Raw genomic sequence first — 27,151 nt, forward strand, 5'->3', positions numbered from 1 at the left:
ACCTCTCCGTCCCCGTGTAATCATCCCCAGACGCCATGTCCCCTTCTGTCAAAATCTCCAAGTGATGCTCAGAAAACTCCCGCTGGCTTTCCCCATTCTTCCGTTACTCCGTAGGTATCATCACGGGAACGCAATGCTATTTCTGTTTTTTTGGGTATTTTTCTCTCTTTTTTTTTTTGGTTGGGTTGCTATCATCCCCGTATTTAGGCCTGAGACTTCTTGGCCAAGGCAGCAGCAGCATTGGCATCGTGCTCGTCAATGTCAATAGCCTCCCAGGGGTAGCAGATCCACTCGTCGCCGACCGTCCTCGCGGCCCAGTAGCGGCCGTTGGTAACATCCTCGGGGAGGGTGCCGCGCTTTTGCTTGTCCTTGTTCTATTTTTCTGTCAGCCACCATTCAGTTTACCTTCTCAGTCAAAGGGAAACCTTACATGAAGCACAAAAATTCCAAACTCAGTCTTCTCATCCACACCAAGCTTGGCCCTCACCTCCTCGACATCCTTCTGGAGCTCCTTGACGGCGTACTCGAGCGTGGTCCTCGTGTCGTCCACCTCGTCCACGATCAAGATGCGCTTCCCGACCAGGTTCTTCATGGAGCCCAGCGCCGTGAGGTCGAGCCACTGGGTGCGCGTGACCTTGTGGCCGACCTGCTCGACAACCTGGTCAGCCGCGTTGGGGAGCTGCTCGTACAGGGACAGACCGATGGCCTGGATCGGGATGTTTGGGCTGCCGGGCTGCTTGAGGAAGGAGCGGAGGATGCGGGCGGGGACGTAGCCGCCTCCGCCGATAGCGATCATGAGGTCGGGCTTGAACTCGGAGAGGATGGGGATGGCGGACTCTTGGCAGAGTTTGTGTACCTTTTGGGGGAGGGCATGTTAGTGATGGTGTGGGGTAGTGTGGTGGACTGGGAACACAGGGTAGGTGGGCGGGTAAAAGAACGGGTAGACTAACATCGTTGTACGTGACGTAGAGCTTCTCGACCATCTTGACTGGTTTTCTTGGGTTTTTTGTGTCGGTGTTTGACCGTTGATGAGGATCCTCTTCGGATACTTGGAAGGCAATGGTGGGGGGATTTTATAAGTCGCGGTTTCAGGCGGGGTTATTTACGACGCTGCGATGATACCCGATAAGCGAATGCTCTTCTCTCTTTCGGGACGTGGGAATTCACACGAGGGGGATAATATTCACAGTTTTCAAAAGAAGGGAGAGGGAGAAAGTAAGAAATTATCAGTCAGAAAGCATGCAAGAAAAAAAGTTTGGATCTGAAAATCAGTTGAACCCCACCCCACCAGGGAATGGGATTGTTCCAAAAAAAATTCTGGAACCCCGCAGTCATCCAAAACGGCTTTCCCCCCGTCCGCCATCCCGCGCGCTTTTTTTTCGTGGTTGCTTGAGCCCAGGCCAGGGGTCCCCAGATGACGATGTTCCAGAATGCGCTAACGGGAAGCGGCAGGTGGGTTTCAGCGGGACCTCTATATTTACGGCCTTCAGGTTATACTTTCACGGCCTTCTAACCTCATTAGGTTCAACGTTGCTGATTTTACCCGTTTCTCCCCACAATGCAAACCGCAGGTAAATTTGCGTGCAGCTTGTATGGCTGTAAGACAGTGCCAGTCGTGCCTATAAATCGATGCTAAGTTAGATTTTTGAAGGTTTTGAGTGAGGGTCTTGATATTACGGTGGTGAAGGTGTAGTGGTGAGGGGGTGGTGGTGGTGTTTGATGATGACAGTGGTGGTGGTTACAAACCCTACCCCTCTGTTTAACCCAGCGGCTCCCATTAATGAAATGGGTACATTTTCCTGCCTTTTTCTACATAATTTCTGGTCCTGGAGCATGCGTGCGTCGGCTGAAAATGAAAGGCAAAGTTCTGGAAGTCAAATCGCTATGTTCATCGATGCAAATTGCAGCAAAATCGGGTGTGTTTGGTATCGCGCTGCATTTCCCCAAGAGGTTAGAGGCCACAAAAATATAATCCGTAGACCGTCGATATAGAGCTCCAGCGTTTCAGCGGCAGCTGAGTGGGTAAGCGGAGTTCGCCGATGACCTCTGTTTCAGTCTTAACATATGATGGTGATGGTTACATCTTTCACTCTACCGTTTTCCGCGTCGGACAGAACAACCAACTCATCTCCCGACGACTACTTTTCCACAAGAAAAAGTAGCATAAAACCCAGTTCGATAGCACCAGTCCAGTATCCTTTGACCAGAGTCTCAACGAACCAGAAAAGCACGGTTATGTCAATGAGAGAAGAACTCGAGATACGCCAAAGACGTTGTTCGAGATGAGTGGGAAGGAATGGTTCCATCCCGTAAAGTGTACTGATGCATACAGCAGCGTTGTAATGCATGAGTACGAGCTCTCCTTCCATGTCAGTCGAGAAAACTTGATGTCGCCAACATGGGTCAGTGGCAGAAGATCATAAGCGGATGAGAGGGCCATGACGATGTGTAGATTTCAAAGCACATTTTGATCTGAAGTCATGTTTAAAGTCCAGAGGGGTTAGTAGATAACAGTGCACTATTGCACGCCGTTTCTCTACAGCTAAATCTATCCCTCGAGTTGCCTTCCTACGCCTCACAACTTCTGAATATCATCCCGAGTGCCACTCTCCTTGGCCCCAACACGGCAACACCATCAAACAACTCACGACAGACTCAGTCGTAGCCCCCATTAACAATGGCGGCTCCACCAACACCGGCAGCCACAACCGACGCAACATCAAGACAATTTCTCACCAACGTAGAGGTACCAGACTGGTACACCGACTCCTTCATGTTCAGCGCCCACCGCCCCGTCACTCATTCCGTCAAGTTCAGTCATTTGCTTCACAATCTCTTCTCTGTACCACACTTTGCTCTGCCACTCGCGTTCTTACCACGATCTATGGTACGTGTAGACTACCTCGCCATTCTTGTCCAGATTCTGGGGCCGTTTGTGTCGGGTATTTATCTGGGATATTATTGTGAGGCAAGGCTGCAGACGGTCTATTGGTCAATGGTATGAGTTCCTTCTTCACGCATCGGAGGGCTGAGGCTGATTACCCTGGCCCACAACAGATTGCCGGTTTATCGGTTGTCACAGGATTCATCGTGGTGAATCCGTATCTTCAGTCACCAAGATATCTGATTTTGAGAACCATGAGCTTCGTAGTGACTGGTTTCTCAGCCCTTGCTCCAATAACTCACGCTGCTGTCATCTTCCCATATCACCAACTTGATAAGCAGGCTGGGTTGAGACACTACTACATCGAGGAAAGTATCGTCCTGATCGGCGTTGTGTTCTGCATCGTAGGTTGCCCCTGTGTAACGGGCGAGCCGACGAGTTACTCACCATCACGTGTTTCTAGACCCGTTTCCCGGAAAGATGGAAGCCCGGAGTATTTGATTTCTATGGGGCATCGCATCAGATATTCCATATTTTGATTGTCCTCTCCGCTGCGGCGGTGCATTTATATGGAATTAGGAGCGCGTTTAGATGGAATTGTGAGTACCTCCAGATGCCCAGCAGAAACTTCACTGTAGCGAAGAAGGTAACACTAAGTAGTTAAGGTACTTATAATCCCAGCATTTCTCAAACACCATCCAAGCATTGATGGACACTAGATGGACATGATACCAGCATTAAATGTCGCAATCCCAGCCTTGAATGTCAGAGTTCCAGCACTGAATGTCACAATCCTAGCATTGAATGTTACAATCCAAGCATTTGGCAATTTTAATCCTAGCATCAACGTTATATAACATATCTAGCAGCTATCTTTTTAGGCCCTAATGATAGTAAACATTACCCCTTGACTATCACCTTATAGCGCATTGCTACTATCTTCCAAAGCACCGAGGATATCAAATATGCCTCTCGGTCTTCCTAGTAGGTATCCTGCTATCCATAAAGGGTTAACATCATGAGCACAACTCTCTACCGCTTCCAGAGGTATCCTTATTTTCTGCCAAGTCCTTGAAATAATAAGCATACCTCTCGATCCTTTAGAACAATATCTCCCGCAGTTTTGCAGGCATCGAAGAATAACGAACACTCCTCTTGACAATGTTGAAAATGCCTCTGCAATCTTCACATGCTGTCGGAGAAAATGAACACGCCCCTGACTGACTGGACAGACAGGCATTCTGCTATGGTAAAAGGCCTTTTCACCTAGTGACATGTCACATTGGGATATGCTTCTGCTCAAGTTTCATATACTATGTTGGTTGCGTTATCAGGATTAGTCGGCACCTCTCTTATGATTTTTGGTAAGTTATCAGGAAGCATTCATAGCTCCACAGCTGAGGCTGCTCCAACATGCATCTTTAGAAAGTAATGCATATGGTAAACGCATGAAACCTTTAAATGCGAACGTATCTCACCATGTAGATGTACCGTCGTACCCCCACCTCTGTTACCTCACCCTCCGTTACCCCACCTACCTTGACCAAGCTCCCCTCCACTCTCCAACTTTACACATCTCACAAACAATCTCTCTTCAACATTATCCTCAACACCCCCTTTGTATTCCTCCGCATCACAGTCTTTTCTCATTTCACCATGGACGAAAGAGCCTCCCTCCCCGTCTCCCTCCCAGTCCCCAACCCAACCACCTCCTACTGGCACACACTAACCCCACCTCCCCTCACCCTATCACCCACCCACCGCTCAACCCCAGATCTCCCGTCTCGATGCGACACAGTAATCATCGGCTCAGGCATCTCAGGCGCAGCAATAGCTTACAACCTTCTCCAATCCCATAATACAACAACAACAACAACAACAACAACCTCCCCACCAAATATCCTCCTCCTCGAAGCCCGCACCCTCTGCTCCGGCGCCACAGGCCGAAACGGAGGACACACCAAAGCAGCCTCCTACCGCACCTTCCTCTCCCACATCTCCTCCCTCGGTCTAGACCAAGCGATCAAAATCGCGAGGCTAGAGCACAACAACATCAAGGCAGTGCATTCATTCGCCAAGACCAACAATATCCAATGTGATCTATTTGAAGGGGATACAACAGACGTCATCTACGACGCGGCGCAATGGGACGAGGCAAAAGAAGCGGTGCACAAAATGAGGGAGGTTTTCCCCGGGGATGATCCAGTGGGACGGTATATTTTGCTAGGGAAGGAGGAGCTGGAAAGGGACTACTTTGTTCATGATTATGATTATGAGGGGAAAAGAGAGGAGGTGAGAGGGGGGGTGAGGTATGCGGCCGGGGGGTTGTCGGCGTATAAGTTTGTTATGGGGCTGTTGAGGTCAATAGAGGGAAAGGGGTTGAATGTTCAGGCCGAGACGGGGGTTAGCGAGGTAAAGAGGGATGGGGAAGGGGGCGGATGGGTGGTGAAGACGGGGAGGGGGGAGGTGAGGGCGGGGAGGGTGGTGATGGCTACGAATGGGTATGCTGCGGGGGTGATGCCGGAGGTGTTTCAGGGGGTGGTTGTGCCGTTGAGGGGGCAGATCACGGCGCACAGACCTGGGAGTAAGATGGCGAAGAAGGGGTGTTTGGACACGACGTATAGTTTTATTTATGAGGGGGGGTATGAGTACATGATTACGAGGCCGGAGGGGAGTGAGCTGGAAGGGGATGTCATCATGGGAGGGGGGCTGGTGAGGGGGGAGGCGGAGGAGGGGTTGAGGGAGTTTGGGGTGAGTGATGATTCGGGGTTGAATCAGGGGATAAGTGAGTATTTGAGAGAGACGACAGCGAGGTATTTTGGGAGGGATTGGGGGGATGATGATGCTGAGGGTCGGATAAGACAGGAGTGGACTGGGATTATGGGGTTCAGCCCGGATGGGTTTCCGTTTGTAGGGGAGGTTCCGAACCAGAAAGGGCTATGGGTGAGCACCAGCTTTCAGGGACATGGGATGGTGCTGTGCTGGATGTGTGCGGATGCTTTGGTGAAGATGATGAGAGGGACGGAGGAGGAGGAGCTGAAAAAGTGGTTTCCGGACATCTTTAGGATTACGGAGGAAAGGCTGAAGAAGAGGTTCAAGGGGAGGCTGAGTTGAGTGATCATAGATGGCCACTTCACTTCAGGCAGATACATCATGGTGTGAATTGGAATCGGCATCTGTGAAGAGGGTCTAATTATGTATCGTCCGAGATTGGAGCGCTTGGGTTGCACGAGATCTATGCTTTGTCCATGGAGATAACGCGGAAATATGAGATTGGCGATGATCATTGCCTGCCCCCATTGGGCCAACCCCACTCGATCTTGGCTGCCCCATCGAGCATTTTCCCTCACATCGAGTTTGCTGTTGACTGCTGCGGGATAGAAATAAATCGCTAGTTTTCCCCGTTTCCCGCCGTTCTGTCCTCGACTGTCCTCGATGATGATATGCACCGCTCCAGGTGCCCGGGTCCGGCACACACAGGGATGATGCGCCGGGATTCCCGCAGCCGGGAGCCGAGCATGTGGACTTGGGTCCATCTCGGGCTGGTCTGCCCCACTCTCTTCAAGCGGCACTACCCTTGCCAAGACAAGAAGCACTTAACCAAACTGCTGGGACAGAGGGGGAAACTCACCGCCATCCGTTGCCATCTGACCTTTTGACCTGCTGCCTGCTTTGTCAAGGGTACAGGGCAGGCAATGGTCCATCTTCACCGGGACATCACCTCCGACTGACCTCACCATTCATTTCCGAAAAAGTGCATAGCCTGGGCTGCTATTAAATGCCATGCCAAGGACCCCCTGGTGGCCAATATGTACCGCTCCACTCCCGCTTTGGGACCAGCTCACACCCTGACCCCATCGCGGCTGCAACATTGCACCAGAGGTCTGGTAAAAGAAAGAGGAACCGCCCCCCCCTACCCCTACCCCGGCCATCTGATTTTCTAGGTTTTTTTTTCCAGCTTACCACTCTCTCGGGTCCGTCCCTTACCGAGTATTTCGATCTAGCCTATCCCCTGACTTCATCCCCCTCTCTCACACTCGCGAGTTGGCTTCCCCCACCACACACGCATCATCTGTCACCACCACCATGACGAGTGCCATACCCAAACCCGACGTCGCCATGTCACCAACAACGCCAAAGACAAAAACAAAACCATTATCACCAGGACAGCCAAACCGAAGCCCCCCTCCCTTCAGGCCCTCCACATCATCAAAAATGACAATCGAAACACTCCTCTCGCAAGATGAAGACGAGCTGCTGGCCGCGGTATGCACCGACTCAACAACAGGATTCTCGCTACTAGCAGCAGCGACATTGGAAAAAGGAAAAGCGAGGGCGGCGACGACGACGACGACGACAACATCAAACGACTCAGCCCCATCATCCCAAATCAGCCCACGAGGCAGCCTCAATGAAAGCCCGACTGGCTCGGCCGCCAACCTGGCGATAGAGGATATCGACAGCGTCAATTCGGATAGCTACCCGGCTTCGATGACGAGCTCGATCAAGGCTCATGTGTATGAGGGGGGGTTGAGATATCACGCGTACAAGAGCGGGAAGTACGCTTTTCCGAATGATGAGATTGAGCAGAACCGGGATGATATGAAGCACTCGATGAGTTTGTTGTTGATGCAGGGCGAGTTTTTTTATGCGCCGGTTAAGGAGAGGTTGGAGGAGGGGGCCGAGGTGTTGGATCTGGGTGAGTTTTTTTCGTTTCGGGAATCAATTCATGTACGGCATGACCTCGGTCGAAGTGGCAAAGGCAGGCAGACTGGAGGGATGCAAAGGGGAGAGTTATGCTCCAGGAAGTCAGCGGTTGCTTCAACAAGGAAGCAAAATCAGACAATTCGTGGCCAGCCGGCTCCAGATTCATGTCGTCCATTCATGATGCCCGCTGTGGGCAGTCAAGCAACCAATCTTTCCTGTCCGTCGTTGCGACCAGTCATGTTTCACGAAAAAGAAAAAAAAAGAAAATGTCGAAGCTGACCAAGCTGTGTGTTACGGCAGGTACCGGAACGGGCATATGGGCAATAGAAGGTAAGTGGCTCAGAAAGTTTCCTTTGATTCATTGGTGCGGAGACTTGCAGGAACGGTAGTCGTCGATGAGTGCACACTGCAGAAGCATACTCACATGACAAGGGCAACCGCATAAATCACTTCAGAAAACACTGCTGACAACTGACTTTCGCTAGTCGGCGACAAATACCCAAACACCACAGTCACCGGCATCGACCTCTCCCCCATCCAGCCAAACTACGTCCCCGAGAACGTCCACTTCTTCGTCGACGACTTTGACGAAGAATGGGTCGACCCGGACGACAAGTACGACTTTATCCACATCCGAAATGTGATGCACTCCGTGACGGATACAAAAGCGCTGCTTTCGCGGGTGATGCGGTAAGCTTGGATCACCCCCTCCCACCTTCCACCATCTATCTGCATCTAACCCACCCCTGCTAGCCACCTCAAACCAGGAGGCTATATCGAAATCCAAGACCTAGACATCACCCCCCTCTCCGACGACGACACCCTCACCCCCACGACCCCCTACGCCCTACGGGATTTTCTAAAATACATGGCCGCCGGGCTCGCAGCCCTGGGCTCGCACATGCACGCCGTCCACAAACTACCCGATGAGCTCGAAGCGGCTGGCTTCGAAGACATCAAGAAATCCAAACACAAAGCGCCCATAGGGATGTGGCCCAAGGACAAGAGGTTACGACTTTGCGGGTTGTTTTTGAGGACGGCGATGATGGACGGGCTGAGGGGTGTGAGCCAGAGGCCGATGGCGGCGTTGGGGTGGACGCCGCTGCAAATTGAGATGGTGTTGGTCAATGTGAGGAAGGCGTTGATGGATCCAAAGGTGCATGCGTATTTTACTTTTCATGTCATCTATGCTAGGAAACCGCTGCAGGCAGGAGGGGGTCCTGGGTCTGATGAACCATGACGACGTGAGGGGCCTATCCATCTGGAAATGAAATACGGCAAGCGCCACCGGAACTGTGTAAATAGGTGATGAAATCAAAGTATATTATCCATCATGCTGATTACATTACACACACCAACACTCTCTGCCCAACCGAACACGGAGACAGTGAACTGAAGCCTCAGTATCTACGAATCGCCGACTCGCCCCAGGAAACAGGAAGGTGTTCACTCTTATAAGAACTAGAGCACGGTCCTGCCTCATCCGCTTGGGCTGGGACTCCTACCAGCGGGAACTCGTCCACCATCGACCTTCCCATCTCGCACTCTGCGCAAAGGCGGTATGCTGATGGTTGCCGTACAAAGACATGCCGAATGTACTGGCCACATTCACAGCAGTGTTCACTCATGGCCAGTGGTGTTGTTGCTTCTCCAGATTCTGCTGTGTTTGATAATGCGGGCGTGGGTGTGGGGAAGAAAGCTGCTTCCCAGTCTGATGATGATGCAGGGGTTCGCACCCCATTTGAATACGATGAGGCAGGTGTTGGCAACCCTGCGGAAGATGGGGGCGAGGAGGCAGCATCGGTTCGGGGCATGGTATTGGTTTGGGAGGTGACATTACTAAGTTGGGAGCTGTCGTTGGCTTCGGAGGTGCTATCACCACCACACATGGGGGCATTCATGCCGTTGCTTGTCCCGCTTCGAAGACCAAAGGTTTTGGCTATGACTTCCACCGCGGATTTCGACACAACCACAATGTCGCCATCGTCGGGCGGAATGCAGATGGATAACTCTGGGGATGGCAAGGCATTGGTGAAGAAAGACTCGTGTGGTGATGATGACGAACTGCTTTTCCCCAGGTCATCTCGCAAATCTGCAAGCCGCTTTTCTAGGCAGTTGATGTACTGCTGGTTTTGGCGATTCTGGGCTTTGAGAGCGTCGATGGTTGTTTTGTTGGAATTGACTTGCGCTTCAAGAATGCGGATGCGGTTCAACGCCGTTGTGAGGGGGGCGCAAGAGAAGGGGCTTGAGGAGGGGAATGTTTGGGGGACTGGTGGGTATGGCGGTGGTGATCGTACCGCTGGTGTAGATTTGCGGTTGGAAGTTGCCATGACGCCTGGCGCCAATGGTAGCTTGATGAGAGTGGGTTTGGGAAAGATTTCCTGAATGGAGCGTCAGTTTTGAGTGAAAGATCAGTGCCTGCATTTTTGTCTTGGATAGGTATAGCATATGGTCAGAGAGAGTACGTCATAGTGATTGATCTAGATCGGTATGCTTGAAACTTTGCATACAGCGTTTGTTGCTTGATTAAGGGAACGTGCATAGGTAGGTAGGTACCTTACTCTTTTCACATGCATGTTTCAAGTCCATGATCACCAACTACTGGCTGGCTCTTGGGATTGTTTCTTTGACATCATTTCACTGTGACATCAAACACTCAATGGTATTTAAAAATGCAAAAATGACACACAACATCCACCATTCAGCAACGAATAATAGTCATCCAGCCGGAGGTCACAGCATAACATTCGCACCAGAGCTCACAACACGGCAACCAAACGATCATTATAGGCCAGCGTCAACCTCATTATCCCATTGCATCTCAAAGACGATGTAACTGACCCGGAACCACCCATCCACATCATCTCCCAAGCCCTGATGTCGCCTTTTCGGAAGATCCAGGAGGGCTCGGTATTTGTGATTTCAGGGATGGAGTTAATGGGAATGAGATGGAAGTACTCCCTCCTCTTGCTCCTCCCAGTCATAGCCGATCGCAACCCGGGTGCGGAGTTTTTATATCTTCGTGGTCCACCGATTTTCGAGAGGGCGCAGAAGGTCCCAAAAAGAGGCTGGAGATAAGGCGGATGGTATTCATGCTGGGTCGGTTGGATGAAAGGTGAGGTGTGAAGAATTCTGTCGAGGTTTGGAGTTTGGATTGGAATGCAGGCTGTCGGGGAGACTGTGCAGACGCTCCAATGCACTGAGGAAGATTGGGGGTAAGGTTTCGTATAGGCAGGGCAAATCGAGAGAAGGTGTCGTTGGAGCAGGAACTCGATGAAAGCGAGGGAATGGCAGAACAAGATGACACTAGTAGTAGATTCCCGATGGAATATTCGGCCTTTGGAAGATATGCCTGAAGTGAACGGTGGATGTGGAATCTAAGCCGGGAAGAAGGCAATTAGGGGAGAGCTTAGACATGTGGTGGAGAAATACCAGTTACTTACACAAGGTGTGAAGATAGTCAAAGAAAAGATTAAGGCAATGAAGGAATGTAAATAGCAAAATAGCGTCGAGAAACTGCAGTTGCGGGCATCCATGAGGTACGGAAATCAAAGCATGTAGTTGGGTAGGTGTCAAAGAGTTCCCATTAGCTCTTGTGAAATTATCAACAAAGGTCAGACGCCTTTCTGAAGGAACACAACCATAAAGAACCACCGTATATCCGCCTGTGGAAGATTATCTCCGCGCTCTACCAATCAAAACCCCCACTCCCATCCACCGGGCGGCCTTCTCCGTTTGCCAAAATCCCGAAACTCCCTCTGTTCAGGCCACGGCTCGAGCTGTCCCAACAATCGTCTCCAGTCCGCCATGACAGAGCTGCTCGACGGGACCTCTCTTGGTGTGACAGAGGGGCTGTCAATTCCACCACGGGCGCTATCCCTGATTGAATACTTGTCAGGAGATTTTGAGCGCACAAAGCCTTTTCTTGTGTCCGGAGCGAAGTCCACATCTAGGGCCTTTCCAATCGCCACGATGTCGGCTCCAGAAAACGTAACTATGGTGCGGTCTGGAAGGATCGTGGAGGATCCGGGCACTTTCAGCCGCTCCCCAGTCAGGCGCTCTTCGATATCTTTGAGGATCATAACCTCGGCCTCGGTGTCAGTAGGATCGGAGAGGATCGGCTGTAGGTAGTAGGAGGTGTGGCCGGTATTGCAGTCGAAAGAGCTGTAAATTCGAGCTTTAAGCTCGAAGTTTCCGAATGGGCTGGGGTTGCGATTGGGGCATTCTGTCGTAGCGGGGCATGCTGCCATCTTGCTTTCAAGACATGTGGGAAGATAAGTTGAGGTAGGATGGCTTAACTTTTGCTGGTAACAAAGGTTGGCATGTTGGTTGGTCACACAACTCGGGTTCTCTTTTTTGACGGGAATGAGTGGACCACTTACCGATATGATCTCAAGTTATAAGAGAAAGACTGATAATTTTTAGCTTGTACCAGCGGGAAGCGTGATGGTGGTGAACTGAAGAATTGAAAGCCGAGCCAAGGGGAAGAATAGTTGTAGTGAGAAATCGGTGGGTGGTGCTAGTCGCCCACGACAGAGTGAATCTCGCGATAAGAGAAAGTCTTTGGATGACAGAAATAGCAGGAAGCAACACAAAGCCAAAACAAAGGTTTTCCTCAGAATACAGTCAGATAAATCCACTAAATATATAGCCAATGCAGTTCCCTTTCCTCCGTCTTCTTGACGTAGAAACTAAGGTACACCTCACTAGTTAGCTGCCCCCTCGAACCCCCCTCCCCATCCTACTTATCAATCCCAAAAGCCCTCCTCAAAACCTCCAACACCCCCTTATCAACAACCACCAACCCCCCCTCCTCCGGTTCAATCTCCACCGTCCCCCCAGATCCAACCCTCGGCAAAAAAACCCTCAACTTCCCCCTCTTTCTCCCCCCCGCCCTCAACTCCCTAACCTCGGCCTCCAACTCCCCTATCCGTCTCCGATCCCTCATATACTGCCCCTCCAACTCCTTAATCCACTTCCAATCTCCCTCCCTTTCCTTCTTCTCCTCCCTAATCCCTTCCTCCAGCTCCTCAATCCTTTTCCCATCCCGATCGCCCTGCTCCCTTAACTGCGTGATCAACTCTCCATTTCTCACCGCCAACTCCCCCATCCGTCTCTGGTCCGTCTGTCTCTGCTCCTCCAAGACAGTCATCTGAATACGCTGCTCACGGTGGCAGCGGATATGCTCGATAAGCTGGTCGTCGGCCTCCTCCACTTTTGCCAGGAAGGCTTCCCACAGCAGTTCCTCTGTCGGGGCGGAACCTGGTGGTGGGGGCAGGGAGTAAGTTCTGCGGGTGTTATCTTTGTCGTTGTCGTCGTTGTCGTCGTGGAGGTCGCCTTCGTTGTAGAAGTCGATTAGACACTCAAACGCTTCTCGTCGGCTTTGAGTGTCGCTTTGTTCATTGTTTGGGCCGTGAACGGGATTTGTATCGTCGGGCGGTGTTGTGTCTTTGAGGTTGTCGGTCGTTGAAGATGCGGCTGTAGTCGCTTTTGTTGTGGTTGTTGGGTCGTGGTTCTCAAGCTCGGGGCTCAACTTCCTCTTCTTGGAGGGGGGTTGTTCTGCCGAGGAGGGCATGTCTGCGACTTTTGTGGGGATTTGAGGGTACGGGGTGGTAATAGTATGTGCTGTACGGGGAAAAAGAAGCGGATCTCTTGCCAGCGGGACGGTGACAGTAAGGTGAAAAAGTCGCAGTGCAAATGGCCGATAGCTGGTGCTCTATCAACTACCTTACCTACCTGGAGCGGTGAGTCAAACATTTGAATCTGCCAGAGCAAGCACAGGTATGCACAAAACAATTTGCTCTTTCCCCCGCATAGGGCATAAGGGACTGCAGGCTATGATGTTTCATTCGACACTGGGTATGTTTTGGAAGATCTGTGCATGATGGTTATTCAATTGCGAAGTAGGGAATCCTGTGAGAGCCAGGTAGATACTGAAAGGTCGAACATACTGCCCCAGGCAGGCCTTTTTGTAGAGCTCTGAGGTAGATAATAACAGGCCAAGATTATATGACATGAGTTGAATGAATCACAATAAGTCACTTTGCAACTCGTTAACTCTGTTTGTCTGGAGACAAACGCTATTGTGACATCCACATCTTTGAATAATGGCGTGCTTGACCAGTCGATGAATCGTTTGTTGATCAAGTTACTGTGATGTTATGGGTCAGTGACGTTCCATCCAGTCAATATATGTGTGGAGAAAGAACTGTCATGTTTGAAAGTCGTTGAGTCGTAATACTGGTGAGAGAAGCCGTAATCGTTTCAGAAGCTGCTACAACTGAGTTTATGACACCTTAATCCACACGTCATGAAGTTACGCAGCTTTGAATATCTCTTGACAATCTCCAAGATATTTTGCTTATGCGGAAAGGCATCTCAAGCATGTTAAATGGGGTATTAGCTATCTCTTCAGGCCTTAAATTTGTTGTAGTTTTTCCTTTTCTGCTCCCTCACGGCAGCAGGCCTACTAGGTGAGACACAGGGTTCAACTTGTCTCACGTATGAAAGAGCACCGATTAATAACTCTGAGTATTGCGGCCATCCCTCACAAGCCTGCAAGACTATTCTATCAACATATGAATGCTACGTGAGCATGAGGTCCGCCCATCCCTAGTGGATAGAAAAGAAGCAAAATGATCTGCTCGGCTACAACGGGAAAGGCAAAGTGACAAGCACGGTCCGCTCGCGTCCATCCGGATCTTCGTGCATTCGCGAGGGCAGCTTGGCGAGACAAGTCAGCACCTGTCAGAGGGGTGTACTGCATGGCATTATTGCATCATTTTGCTGCAGAGGTGCGGCGTATGTACAGTATGTATATCATTGTTAGGATGCAAAAAATAGGGGTTCTAGGACCAAGACATTCTGATCTTGAATTCTCAGCTCTTGCAGGGAGTTTGAGACAAGACACGGCTTGGGCACGGGCCGTTGACCAGGTTGATTGGATGTGCTGCAGCTTTCTTTTCTTCTTTTCTCAACGCCACTGTTTCTCCTTCCCAATCTAGATCGAGGCGTGTAACAATGTCGACTTCGCGAGATATACTCTGTAGATAGTTTTCTGCCTTCTCCCTTCTCCTGATCATGAATGAGCGGTATAGGTATCTTGACCAGCTGAAGAGAACATCCATAAAGGGCAAGATGGGGCGAATCATCTGTGCGGTGCCAGTCACAAGTGGTCAGATTTCACAGCCGAGCAACCGAAGCTGGGCCCGAAGCATGGCCCGAAAGTACAGCCAAGAGGTGTAGCAGTCTGGAGCTGGAACAGTGCAATGTAACTAAAAGTTCCCAAGAATTTTGTGGTGGAGAAGGCTTGTTTAGCTTCACACGGCCGAGTCCACAAGTGCTATTAGCCGGTTGACAGTGTCGGATTCTTCGCTTCGTGTTTCGTTATGGCGTTTTAGTTTGCTCAGTTTGATCCAAGAGGCGACGATCTCCCAGATCTGTAGCCGTATCCGAGTGCGCCGACGTGATACCGGAGCTGGCTCCGAAAGGGTGTGTTGATGCATAAGAGGAAGGCCATCGGGCCGTCTCTCTCATGACTGCTACATGGTGTAGTAGCATACCATCCATCCGCTAGGTAGATCAACCACAACCCCGGGTCATTTTATCCATTTTAAGATATGACGAGGCAAGGACCAGCTTTCAGTCTTGAGCGGGGTATGGATTGATTGCCCATTTCGCGCGGATGACGGACGGGATAAATGCAGTCGAGCGGCGACACTGTTGGCTGCAGGTTGGAAACAAGGAGCCATTTTCGTGCCAAGAGGGCGTCCTTTGAGCAGCCAGATGGGAACCAGGCACGGACGAGACGGTAGGGGATCAAACAAACGTGGCAGCCCTGCGTGTCACGGTGGACGGGGAGACTTGAGAGGCTCACAAAGGAAAGGTTGATAAAACAGAAAGCAAAAAAAAGCTTTGACGGGAGAGAGGTGGGTGTGGTCGGTGGGGAATCACGCTATTGTCAGTTTGGGCCCACTCCCCCACTGGGATGCCTGTCAGCTTGTGGAGGAGTGCTCCATTATCGCGACCATTGGCTCGTGGGGAATGAGGGGAGGGGGGCCTTGGGGGAGCAGCCGGGAGCTGTCCCCCCCAGGGGTATCCATCCTGCAGGTCATGAAGGGATCCCCATTTCCCCATGATACAAGATGACCCTCCCCCAGCGACTGTCCCCTCTCCGACCTCCTGCGATACGACCCTGTCGTCCTCTTTCTCGCTTCACCTCCGTCTTCACTCCCACCCCCATTGCTCCCATTGCTCCCATTGCTCCCATTGCTCCCATTGCTCCCATTGCTCCCATTGCTCCCATTGCTCTCTGAGACCCAGGGCCCGCCGACCTGGTAGCCGGATTTGCGATCATCCGAGGCTTTGATCTGCCCTGCGTTTCCCACACTGCTTTCCTCCTTCAGATACGAACATCATCTCCTTTACGATCGCAACCTCGTTACAATCGATCAAAGATGGAACCCTATGCATACCCTGCCGAAGGGTTGGATGAGATGGCGTAAGCTAGACACCCGCCACACCGCCGTTGAACCGCTCAGTTCACCAAATGGTTGCTAACGGCTGGGAACAGAGAAAAGTTGAACCGATTAAGCACAGCGGACTCGCGGCATGGTGACTCGGCCCCATTGCTCGACGGACAATCCTATAACGCCTACGATCCCCGACTACGACCACCGTCGAGCGGCTACCCGCTGCCACCGACTCCCGAGTCGCAATGGAGTCCCACCGATGACCTTTTCCGAGTCCCGAATTATGAGCTTGGTCAGCGGCACGCTGCCGCATTGCCGCTGCAGCGTCCGGTGTCGAGGAGCAAGTCGTCACTTTTCCGAAAAGACTCGCATACATCGGACCGAAGGCCCTCGAGAGGCTCGTCCGCCGGTTTCAGCCTGTACCCCGCAGCCCGTCCACCACCGCCGAAGCAGCCGCTGCCCGCGCTTCCCTCCAACAAATCTGCACGCCGCATCTCATCCCAGGGCTCCTTTGACAGCAGCTCAGTCGCATCGGGCGAGACTTCGAGATACTCGGATTCCACCAGGGGTTGTGGGCTCGAGCGAGTGTCCACGAACGGAACACCAACGTCTCCACACACCAATGCGCATTTCGTGGCTGTCCCTCCCGTGCCCGAGGAATATCGGACACGGCAGGAATCACAATCCACGGCTGTGACTGTTGTGCCCTGGAAATCTCTCACACACCAGGAAAAGGCCCCCAAGGATCCATCCGTATACTTCTTTGACATTTCAACAACGTCTGCCACCCTGGCCAGCAAACATGGCAACAACATCATCAAGGTGTGGTCTGTCGGCTCAGGCGAGGTCCAGAGCCAGATCAAAATCTCTTGCTACACAACCGCCCAGCCTCGGTCGCGCGAGTATTTCGTTCGTAGCCATGCCATTCTTTCCGAGCCCTCCAACATGATAGCCATTGCCACCGGCTTCGGTGACTCGCTCGAGATTTGGGACTGGGGCAAGAAGAAGAAGCTGCAGTCCATGGACAAGGCAGACCGTTGGGCCGCCGTTCGTTCCAACGTTATGGAAGCCGGATGGTGCCCCCTTGTTACCTACAGAGGAGACAACGACACCATCGAGCTGTGGGAAGCGACATACTCCAAGAAGCCATTCAAGAAGACGCGCGTGATTGAGCTCGCCAGGGCGGGTCTCCCGGTGTTGCCAAAGTATCCCGAACTCGCCTTCTCCGCCACTGGACCCCTCCTGATCACCGCCTCCGGGCCTCGGCCACCCAGACTAGGGCACCCTCCTCCCGAGAGAGAGACGCTCCTCATAGCCTGGGAGATCCACAACGGCGCCGAAATGACAACACCGTACAAGGTCGTGGCACCATGGCAGCATGCCGAGCTGGACACCGCCCTCCCATCTGGTCTCGCCACCTACGGTTCAGTCGCCGTATCAATCTGGATCCCCGCCTCCTACCGTGCCATCCCCGTCCCGGCCGCGAGAGGCGGCAACGGATACAACCTCGCCCCCGCCTCGGTCCCCTTCCGGTATGTCCTTGTATGGGACTTTTCTGCGTCATCCACGAAGACCTTCCGCATCCCCAACGCCATGTCGTGCGTCAGCCCGGATTGCAGATTTATCGCCTACTGTGACTCTAGGGGGGTTGACTCGGGAGCGAGAGGATGCTTGGCGGTGCTGGATGCCATGACGGGGAAGCAGCTGTGGTGCTGGCCGGACCCGGATGCCACTGCTGCGGACGTTGATATGATGGCTGGGTTCAGCCAGTTGGCGAATTTAAGCAAGGTGACGGAGATGTGCTTTTCTGCCGATGGCGGCTTCTTGTTCATTGGGGACAGCGAGGGCGGCACGGGGGTTTTTGAGGTGAGGGAGGGCGGAAAGGGGATTAGCATGAGGCCTGTCTAGGAGACGTCTCTGCTTTCCCTGCAAGACATCTTGGATGAGGGTGACCAGAGAACTAATGGAAAGAAGAAAAAGAAGGAGGAGGTCGAGCGGAAGGAAAATGTGCGGGACAAGGAAAGGGAAAGCGAGGGTCTCGATGTCTTGAATGAACTGGTCAAACAGGTCGAGGCGGAAGAGAGGGTCTGGAGGACAGGTCAAAGCGGGAGGTGGTGATGACGCATGCCTTTCAATCTTTGAAATATAATGGTTGTAATCTAGGAAGACATCTGAGCTGGATCTTTTTCACATTCTTCATCGGGAGGGGTTTGGGGCGGGGATTTGACACTGCGGCGGTAGTCACCGAGATTGGATCATCAGGCTTGTGGATAGGAGGTCGGCTGGGGAATATGACAGGATGAGAACGAGGGTTTGGCCTAGCCAGCGGTTGTTTATGTTTTTCTCTTTCTCTTTCTCTTTTTCACAGATGTGTATTGCTTGAGATTTTCACGGATACCCCCTTCCCCTACCGAACCAGCCACGTTAGCACGTTTGGGCATTTTGTTGCGCAGACAAATTGAACTAATTTAATGTCATGGGAACTTGATACAATGTTCAAAAGCCTTTTGAGACATGATCAAGGCATGTTAAGAATATTTATAATTGTCCAAATTTTTCCTCGAACACCTATCAATCACCTGTTCGAACCCCCATCCGGATAGCAGTCTCTACAGTTTTATGAGCAGAATACACACAGTCGTCTGTTCTTTCCACCCTATCCCAAAACCCAACAAGACATCCTCCCAGAGAAAGCTCAGTGCAGCCAAAGGCTTTTCGACTGAATATCCCTCGCCCATAGAAGTTGACTGTTGATTATATAAGTCTGGACTTAATCATGCACTGTCTGCTTACCCGCCTGCCCAGAATATCACATACAGGCAATTAATCATATAAATGCCCCGATGTTGAGCTATCCCAGTATAAAGCGTAATCCAGGACAAGCGACCACACCCTGGGTAGACTGTTATAAATTGAGGTAAGAAAACGGAGTCTTTTGCGGGGCGGGACAAAAGGGGGATTTTCAATCATGGTGGACTAGACACATGCTTTTTGTGTTACGGGTATTACCTATACAGATAAAGTACCCAAGTTTACTATAACGTTTACCAGGTTGTGGGTGATAAGTGAGAAACATAGAGCAGGACTGAGAAGGTTGTTTGATTATGGCTACCTATTTTAGTGGAAAGGGTTAAGGAAACGAATCAGTCGCTGAGCTACTTTGTTTTTGTTTGTGTGAAGGATATGGCATGAGTGGTGTGAATTAAGGCGGTGATATAGCGGAAGGAGTATGTCTAGAGTATGAACCAGTAATGTAGTGTTGGTAGACGAACCAGAAATAAGTAGACGTTAGATCGATAGCCTTTTCTCAGATACGGTCAATTTACACCACGAGAAATGAACGAATTTCCCAGCTACATTTTTATGAATCTGATTGCCCGCCGGCCGGTCAAACGCTCTGGACAGTGAACAGTGAGCTCGCTGCCTTCGAGGCCTCTTTTTTGTTCCAGCTCGGAATGTTAACTGATGGCCGATGGAAGCTGGCACTGAATTACAAGTCGGCAAGTCCGAGCAGCTAACACCATGTCACAGATCCCTCTGGTTTGTACCGATAAATGAGCCCTCATCGAACGGTGCTAGGTTCCCCTCTTAGAACGACTCGTACAGCACGGCGCGGTGGTCAATTAGTCCTACTTAATCAGACTTCCAGTACCCAAATCAGGTTACCTGAGATACCTATAATAGTGTATTACTACGGCTAGTTAAGTCCATTCTCCGTCGGCAGAACTAAACAAGGGATTGCACCAATCATAAACTTGGTCAATCTTACGGCATCGAAAGCGTCACAGAGACAACTGGAAGAGAAGAGCTTGACGGGATGCTGGAAGAGTTGTGTCAGCATGTTTTAATCACTTCCTGTTATTTGTCCATGTGTAAACATACCTGTTGAAATATTGCCAAATACAAGATACCTTGACTGTGGTTGCCTACGGCGCCCACAAAAGGCAGGAGCGAAGCTCCTCCTCCACGGGCCCCAGGTCCACCATGTATCTCGGAAAAAGGAGGAAATGCTCCCGACATAAGAATAGACCAATGAGCATACAGAGAACTCTCGGTCGCCAAGAACCCCCCTTTTTTCACCCCTGAACAGTTGCTATGGTAACGGCTCTGCTCATCACCTTATGGGCAAAGAATAGAGACTGCTTCTAGGAATGAGGGCTGTTGAAATGATTGATGGGCTTCCAAGATAGGCGAGAAGGTTTGTAATATTGTTAAGCTGCGTTTCTTGTAATACTTTCAGGTCCTGATTCTTACATTTGCGGCCCCAAGTTTTCTACCCCACGACTTGATCAAGTCTCTCTACCTTGGCGTTGATCACCGCAGAGAGAGCCTCGGGTTAGCTGTCGTACCTCCAGTCCAGAGTCCATGTTTCGGTCTCATCGACCTCATCACCTGCATTGCCGTTCGCCGATGGCGGCTCGATATCTCGTCTCGCATTCTCCTCTTGGAGTATCCTGTTCCGCACCACTTGCCTACCATCTCCCATCCTCAGCATCCATTGCCGAGCCTGGAAACTGCCGATCGATCAAAACAGAAGCATGCAGGCAACAAAACAAGCAAAGTCAAGCTTTCTGGTCAAGCTTTGAGTGATATCAAGCCGTCCGTATCCCGTGTCCGCTGAGCACGTTACAGAAGCATCGTCGATCGGTTAGACAACGGCACGCGAGTGACTGCCGACTCGAGACATTGGCATATACCTCACCGGTGACCTCTCCCAAACGGGGCTACCTACCCGTTTCCTATTGTCCCTCGCAAGAACAACCCTGGAGAAGCAAACAACTCTGTAAATAGCTCCAAGTTCCCTTTCATGTCCCCAGAGCCTCGAAACAGTGTATCTTGCTCACCCCCAAATGCCGAACGTCGATCTCCAAGTGCGAGATAGACTTGAAATTCTCCATCTCGTATACCTCCAACAAATGATCACCCTCGGAGAATACCACCGTCACACAAAACCAAAAAAAAAAATAATAAAAAAAAATTCATAGCGAAGCTTTTCCCTTCCTATACCACCCTTCCCGTGCAACAACGATCGGCGAATGTCGGATGGGATACGGGCCACCAGCAGTAAGCGGCATCACACCAGACATTTATATACACGCCCCCACCACCAACCAACCGGGCCGGTGCGATCCCGCTTTTACTGGTGATAAAATAGAAAAAGGATGATCGTTTCTCAAAGAGGTCAAGTACCTACCTCTCCCCTTCCCTTGTGAGACCAGCAAGTTTCTAGTATACAACGTCCCGGAGAAAACAGGTCCGATAGGTGGTCGGTCCGGCCCGGCACTTGTTCGATCTGAGAGAAGAGGAGCCCTTCTCGGCAACAAAACAGGGAGAAAATAGTGTAATTCTTGTCACGCCTGACGAAAACGCCAGAACAGGGGATCGAGATCTCGGCGCGTGAGATCTTTGGTGCTGGTGGCCACTGGCCAGGGGGTTCTTGTTGGAACGAATCACTCAGATCCTGTCTCCGCTGACTGGGGGGGACTCCCGAAGTGATGATGATACACTCCCGTGTTCAGCGAGCCATCCATCTCTTGGCACCTATGGGCAATCAATCTGATCTGTGTGGACACCACCGCCCACGGCCACGGGGCAAGGTAAGCAGAGATGCCAATTCTGTTACAAGTGGCTTGTGGTGGATTAGATCTAGCGGGCTCACCCGTCTGGGCATTTCTACCGAGAAATGTTTGATATCCGGACTTTTTTTATTAATCTCTGTATATTTATTGCTCACCATCCATGCCATCCTCGAGCAATTCAAATGACAAGAGTTCGCAGGGTCGGCTACAGCCCCCTACCTATTTCCGTCCGTTGGACAACTGTTGCGGAAAGTAGCCGAAATGTTGGTTGTATCTCTTGTTTCCCAGCCCGATCCGACATAGCCGGGTGAGAAGGCGGAACTGATTATGCTAAATCGCCAAGCACATCATCAGCATGATATAGGCAAACAAGCAGCAAGGGGTTGATATTGGAGGCCTCGAAACAAAGGGAAGCAGAAGAAAAATTGTGATATCAACTTTTGAAAGTGTAGCATTCGGCCAGCATCGGGTGAGGTTTTTCCCCCGTTGGTGAATGTTTTGGCGTACAACGGGCGGGCTGCCAAGAAAAGTCCCCGAGTCGGCGGATGTCGGGGGATCGGCAGGTGTTGTGTGTGAGAAGTTCTTCGAAATGGCCGGCGCCCCCGGGGGGCCGAAGCTGATTGCCGGCGGAAAAGGAAAAGAGTGATGGGTAAAACCGGGACAGGTTCTAGAACGTGCAGATTGGTGATGCAGGGGTTGTTCCTACCCGCTGGGCCAGGGTCACACACACACACACACACACCCCCTTGGTTCCCGCGATGATGGCCTTCTTGGCTTCTTGAAATTCTGGTTCAGCCGTTTCACAGTATTTTGGCGATGGGCTTGGCCTGCGTCGCCCGTGGCAGCTTGGCGAGCTTCTGGGGTCCCATCGGCCAGTCACGATAAGTGTCAATTGCTGTCATGGCTGACGTATTATTGCCATTTTGCTGCAGCATCGAAGCTGTTGGGTTTGCCGTGGCTTTAGGTAATTCGCCCGAAGACTGCAAAACTTGAAAAATTCTATTCGGCACACCGAAATGTTTCCCAGGGGTCTTTACCGCTCCTTTCGTCCTCGTGACTTGTTGAAGTTCTCTTCAATTGGAAAAAAATGCTGTTAGTCCTCTTTCGCTTTTCAGCAGAGGGGTGTGGCCAATAGCACAATACGGATTTGCCGGAATCACATGGGCGAGGCTTCAGAGCCAGGCCCCAGGTCACGTTGGCGGAAAGTTACGTAAGACACAAGCTCTCTTACCCCAGAAAATTCAAGACCAAGCAAGGCACCAAGTCAAGCCCGGGCTTTCAACGGCCAACCCCTGGACAACGGAATTGAGAAAAGTTTCTGTTTTCGTAGTAACACCAAGGCACCAACCATACCATCACGATCACAACCTGTTGGAAGATGTGCGAAAACGGCAAGAAAATAGAAAAGTCAAAGATGCGGTCGGGAAGAGTCGGAACTGCGGTTTGTGACCTTTGATTTGCGGAAGGGCCCCGCCGATACTAATGCCCGCCCGGCACAATGACGGAATGTGGTCGGCAAAGCAGAATGGCATTTTGTGTCATAGCGGGGCATCCGTTGTGGGCTCGTGGCTCTCGGCAGCATCAGATGCTGTAGGTTCACTGCAAGTGCAGCAGCAGTTCATCCAAAACAGATACTTTCTTGTCGAAAGAATGTGACTGAATTGATCAACAGAGATGCGCCGGGCCAACGGAGACCAACAGGACGGTCGACCGCTGCATACCGCCCCTCGCCCTTTGGGACCACCCTCAATCCTCAACGGCGCGCGTCATGAGAGGAGGGCCCTGTAAAGTCTCTGTTGACCTCGTGGTGTTCCCCGGCACCATGCATGTCACTCGGCGGGCTCGTTGTGGGAGAGAGAGGAGGAACCGCGGGGTAAGGGTTGACGGCGTTGACTGTTCGAGAACAGGTTCAGCCCGGGAGAAACAGGTTGCCAAGGGCTCGGCACGCTCATGCCCCAGACTTTTCGTCGTCCCACAGCCGTCTGCTGCTGCCGTCCAATGGCTGCGGGCCCAGGTAGAGCCCCTTTCAGCCCTGCCCGCTCACATCCACGACACCGTTTTTAGCAAAACAAAACAGCCATATCCATGACGCCGCGCCGTGTTGGCTGGGGCCGTCATCTGCGGAGGAGCGTCATGTGCCAGGCTGAACGGGGTCTCAGCCTCTGAAGTGAGGCAAGCCCCACCCCTCCGGGGAAGAGTTGTTGACAGTACGGAGTGACAAGGCAGGTAACCAGCAAGACCTTGAAACGAATCCCTTCCTACTTTACCCGAGGATATCTTGCCTTACGGTGCGATTAGTAGAGAATACTCGGTACAAGTCCGAGTCTCGGAGAGGAAGGTAAAACGGAAAGCAGATAGGAGGTGGCCCAAGTGGTCCAGGCAAGACGGCTGCACAGCAGACAAGCAGAAGAGGTAGGTAGGTTCAGGTTTGTGTGAAACAGGGCCGCCTGCTTCCGGATTGGGATGTATCTTTGTAACACCAAACAAATCACAAATCCACCCGGCGGAACGGCCCCAGAGAGAGGAATCGATGCATCGCCGCCTCTCCGTCCCGAAAGGCGACACGCAGCGACAGGGGCTTCCTTCAGACTCTCCGGAAACAATTCGTGGCCCAGCGGCCCAATCATTGTGAGCCCGAAGCAGCACCCACTCGCACCCGGTTCAGTCCCGGGCTTGGAGCCGTAAATCGCCAAGTTCTACAAGTTGGAATGCTGTCGTCACGCCTCATTGGATCTGCCCTGTTTACGGGCCCCACGTCTTTATATATTCTCACTCCTCTGCCTCGGGTCTGTCTTATCAGCACTTCCCGGTCAACACCTGCCGCATACCCCATACGCTCCGTACGCTCCATACACTCCGGTTGTCAACCCTGCAGAAAGTGGATTGCCCACAAGCCCCCATCGTCAAGCTCGTCCCAGCTCCCGTGTTCCCTGTCGACGCTCAGCCCAAACCTAAGCCAACACGACGGCCGCGAAAAGCACTTAAGAACCATGAACGACCCCGTTGCCAGAACCGCATCTCCCTACACTGATCCATCCGTCAAAGGCCCTCGCAGCCATCTTCTTTCTTCTCAACGTCCCTCGACCAAACCATCCGACAGTCAGTATTCTCCTCTGCTCCCCCTTTCAGGCTTTCTGTGGCTGACCATGGCGTTCTTTTCACCCACACAGTGCTCGTCAACACAGTAAACAAGACCGGCCTCCATCCCGGCGGTGTCGTTCCTCACCACGAGCACACCGAGCTCGAGGAGGAGCTCCACGAGAAGGCTCACATCGACTACAACCGTGTTGCCATCATCGCCAACCCATCAGTGGCCGCCCTCTACGAGGATGCTTTGGTCTACGAGACCGGCACTGCCATCACCTCCAGCGGTGCTCTTACCGCCTACTCCGGCAAGAAGACTGGCCGCTCTCCATCAGACAAGCGTGTCGTCAAGGAGCCATCTTCCGAGAACGAAATCTGGTATGTTTTACTTTTCGATTGTCTTGTTGAGACAACATCTGAACACAGTCCGCTAACGCATCCGATAGGTGGGGCCCTGTCAACAAGCCCATGACTCCTGAGGTGAGACTTTTGCTCCCTTCCTTTATTATTTTTTTTCTTTCTTTTTATGTTCTTCAGCCGATGGCACCCGGACCCCAAGGGGGCGGCGCCAAACATGCGGCCATGCGACATGCGACATGCGACATGCAACATTTGACATTCGACATGTGGCCGACATCACGAGCACGCCCCAGCGTGATGTCTGCTGCGCGCCTCGGCGTCCTATGAGACCTAAAGTCTGATGTCAATTCACCATGGACGTCATTGTCCTTGGCGATGAGCGCATTAACAATGGCTTTTTTCTTTTTTCGGGCGCCCGGAAGACGATGATGCTCAGTTTCTCGGCAATTTCTGGCGGGGGGACAGCGTCATTGTCGAGTCGTGCAGCCTTTGCAGCCTTGACAGCCCCATGTCGTTTTCGTCATACCCTGGCAATCCCCAAATGCACCCCGCTCCCGAGGGCCGATCCAGACCCCACCTTTTCTTTCCTTTTCATTCTCCACCAGCTCCAGATGGCCATCACGTGAACACCCCAATGCTAACCACCCTTTGCCCCAAATAGGTCTGGAAGATCAACCGTGAGCGTGCCATCGACTACCTCAACACCAGAAATCGCATCTACGTCGTTGACGGCTATGCCGGCTGGGACGAGAAGTACCGCATCAAGGTCCGCGTTGTCTGCGCCCGCGCCTACCATGCCCTCTTCATGCGCAACATGCTCATCCGCCCCTCGCGCGAGGAGCTCGAGCACTTCCACCCCGACTACACCATCTACAATGCCGGTTCCTTCCCCGCCAACCGCTACACTGAGGGTATGACCTCGGGCACCTCGGTCGCCATCAACTTTGCCGAGAAGGAGATGGTCATCCTCGGTACCGAGTACGCGGGCGAGATGAAGAAGGGTGTCTTCACCGTCATGTTCTACGAGGGCCCCGTCAAGCACAACATCCTGACCCTCCACTCCTCGGCCAACGAGGGCAAGGACGGCGACGTCACCCTCTTCTTCGGTCTCTCCGGCACCGGCAAGACCACCCTCTCTGCCGACCCCAACCGCGCCCTTATCGGTGACGACGAGCACGTCTGGTCCGACACCGGTGTCTTCAACATCGAGGGCGGCTGCTACGCCAAGACGGTCGGTCTGTCGGCCGAGAAGGAGCCGGATATCTACAACGCCATCAAGTACGGCTCCGTCCTCGAGAACGTCATCTTTGACCCCGAGACCAGGATCGTCGACTACGACGACGTCACCCTGACCGAGAACACGCGCTGCGCCTACCCGATCGAGTACATCAACAACGCCAAGATCCCCTGCCTGTCCAACAACCACCCCAAGAACATCATCCTCCTGACCTGCGACGCCCGCGGCGTCCTCCCGCCCATCTCCAAGCTCAACTCGGCCCAGACAATGTTCCACTTCATTTCCGGTTACACCTCCAAGATGGCCGGCACCGAAGACGGCATCCTCGAGCCCCAGGCGACTTTCTCGTCTTGCTTCGCCCAGCCCTTCCTCGCTCTGCATCCCATGCGCTACGCAAAGATGCTCGCGCAAAAGATCGAGGCCCACGGCGCCAACGCCTGGCTGCTCAACACCGGCTGGGTGGGCGCCGGTTTCTCCCAGGGCGGCAAGCGCTGCCCGCTCAAGTACACGCGCGCCATCCTCGACGCGATCCACTCTGGCGAGCTGGCCAAGGTGGAGTATGAGAACTATGGTGTTTTCAACCTGCAGGTTCCCAAGACTTGCCCCGGCGTGCCTGACGAGCTGTTGAATCCTCAGAATGCCTGGACTGCGGGGGCCGACAGCTTCAAGGCTGAGGTTACCAAGCTTGGTGGGCTTTTCTTGGAGAATTTCAAAAAGTATGAGAGCGAGGCTACGGATGATGTGAGGGCTGCTGCGCCGGTTGTTTAAGTTTTGGGCGGGAAAGCATTACCAGCATGAGATGGCGTTTTTTTTTTGAGACTGCTTTGGA

General features: G+C 52.2%; 10 protein-coding genes across 10 annotated transcripts; 6 read left to right on the forward strand and 4 right to left on the reverse strand.

The window, feature by feature from the left end:
• Positions 1-203: 203 nt before the first annotated feature.
• On the reverse strand, positions 204-1,501 carry HPT1 (hypoxanthine-guanine phosphoribosyltransferase; the record flags this gene model as incomplete). Its single annotated transcript, XM_062946603.1, has 3 exons — positions 951-1,501; positions 431-856; positions 204-374 (listed from the first exon to the last, which is right to left on the reverse strand). The coding sequence occupies exons 1-3, from the start codon at positions 981-983 to the stop codon at positions 204-206; spliced, it is 630 nt and encodes a 209-aa protein (XP_062800399.1). The 5' UTR covers positions 984-1,501.
• Positions 1,502-2,080: 579 nt separating this feature from the next.
• QC764_0065520 (uncharacterized protein) lies at positions 2,081-3,581 on the forward strand. The gene is made up of 3 exons (XM_062940568.1): positions 2,081-2,998; positions 3,058-3,288; positions 3,348-3,581. The coding sequence occupies exons 1-3, from the start codon at positions 2,678-2,680 to the stop codon at positions 3,546-3,548; spliced, it is 753 nt and encodes a 250-aa protein (XP_062800400.1). The 5' UTR covers positions 2,081-2,677; the 3' UTR covers positions 3,549-3,581.
• A 771-nt stretch (positions 3,582-4,352) lies between these two features.
• On the forward strand, positions 4,353-5,998 carry QC764_403190 (uncharacterized protein; the record flags this gene model as incomplete). Its single annotated transcript, XM_062946602.1, has 1 exon — positions 4,353-5,998. The coding sequence occupies exon 1, from the start codon at positions 4,370-4,372 to the stop codon at positions 5,996-5,998; it is 1,629 nt and encodes a 542-aa protein (XP_062800401.1). The 5' UTR covers positions 4,353-4,369.
• A 1,682-nt stretch (positions 5,999-7,680) lies between these two features.
• QC764_403180 (uncharacterized protein) lies at positions 7,681-8,931 on the forward strand (the record flags this gene model as incomplete). Its single annotated transcript, XM_062946601.1, has 3 exons — positions 7,681-7,921; positions 8,077-8,281; positions 8,345-8,931. 3 exons carry the CDS (start codon positions 7,681-7,683, stop codon positions 8,829-8,831), a joined length of 933 nt encoding a protein of 310 aa, XP_062800402.1. The 3' UTR covers positions 8,832-8,931.
• Positions 8,932-8,991: 60 nt separating this feature from the next.
• On the reverse strand, positions 8,992-10,167 carry QC764_403179 (uncharacterized protein; the record flags this gene model as incomplete). The annotated part of the gene is made up of 2 exons (XM_062946600.1): positions 8,992-9,972; positions 10,153-10,167. The coding sequence occupies 2 exons, from the start codon at positions 10,165-10,167 to the stop codon at positions 8,992-8,994; spliced, it is 996 nt and encodes a 331-aa protein (XP_062800403.1).
• A 1,119-nt stretch (positions 10,168-11,286) lies between these two features.
• Positions 11,287-11,841, reverse strand: QC764_403177 (uncharacterized protein; the record flags this gene model as incomplete). Its single annotated transcript, XM_062946599.1, has 1 exon — positions 11,287-11,841. The coding sequence occupies one exon, from the start codon at positions 11,839-11,841 to the stop codon at positions 11,287-11,289; it is 555 nt and encodes a 184-aa protein (XP_062800404.1).
• Positions 11,842-12,332: 491 nt separating this feature from the next.
• QC764_403175 (uncharacterized protein) lies at positions 12,333-13,166 on the reverse strand (the record flags this gene model as incomplete). Its single annotated transcript, XM_062946598.1, has 1 exon — positions 12,333-13,166. The coding sequence occupies one exon, from the start codon at positions 13,164-13,166 to the stop codon at positions 12,333-12,335; it is 834 nt and encodes a 277-aa protein (XP_062800405.1).
• Positions 13,167-16,047: 2,881 nt separating this feature from the next.
• Positions 16,048-17,970, forward strand: QC764_403170 (uncharacterized protein; the record flags this gene model as incomplete). The annotated part of the gene is made up of 2 exons (XM_062946597.1): positions 16,048-16,091; positions 16,164-17,970. 2 exons carry the CDS (start codon positions 16,048-16,050, stop codon positions 17,968-17,970), a joined length of 1,851 nt encoding a protein of 616 aa, XP_062800406.1.
• A 5,092-nt stretch (positions 17,971-23,062) lies between these two features.
• QC764_0065590 (uncharacterized protein) lies at positions 23,063-23,413 on the forward strand (the record flags this gene model as incomplete). Its single annotated transcript, XM_062940569.1, has 2 exons — positions 23,063-23,231; positions 23,314-23,413. The coding sequence occupies exons 1-2, from the start codon at positions 23,140-23,142 to the stop codon at positions 23,411-23,413; spliced, it is 192 nt and encodes a 63-aa protein (XP_062800407.1). The 5' UTR covers positions 23,063-23,139.
• Positions 23,414-24,349: 936 nt separating this feature from the next.
• Positions 24,350-27,090, forward strand: PCK1 (kinase C-like protein; the record flags this gene model as incomplete). Its single annotated transcript, XM_062946596.1, has 4 exons — positions 24,350-24,740; positions 24,812-25,103; positions 25,172-25,205; positions 25,747-27,090. The coding sequence occupies 4 exons, from the start codon at positions 24,350-24,352 to the stop codon at positions 27,088-27,090; spliced, it is 2,061 nt and encodes a 686-aa protein (XP_062800408.1).
• Between the last annotated feature and the right edge of the window lie 61 nt (positions 27,091-27,151).

The sequence above is a fragment of the Podospora pseudoanserina genome, chromosome 4 (assembly GCF_035222485.1).
Source record: "Podospora pseudoanserina strain CBS 124.78 chromosome 4, whole genome shotgun sequence".
NCBI lineage: Eukaryota > Fungi > Ascomycota > Sordariomycetes > Sordariales > Podosporaceae > Podospora > Podospora pseudoanserina.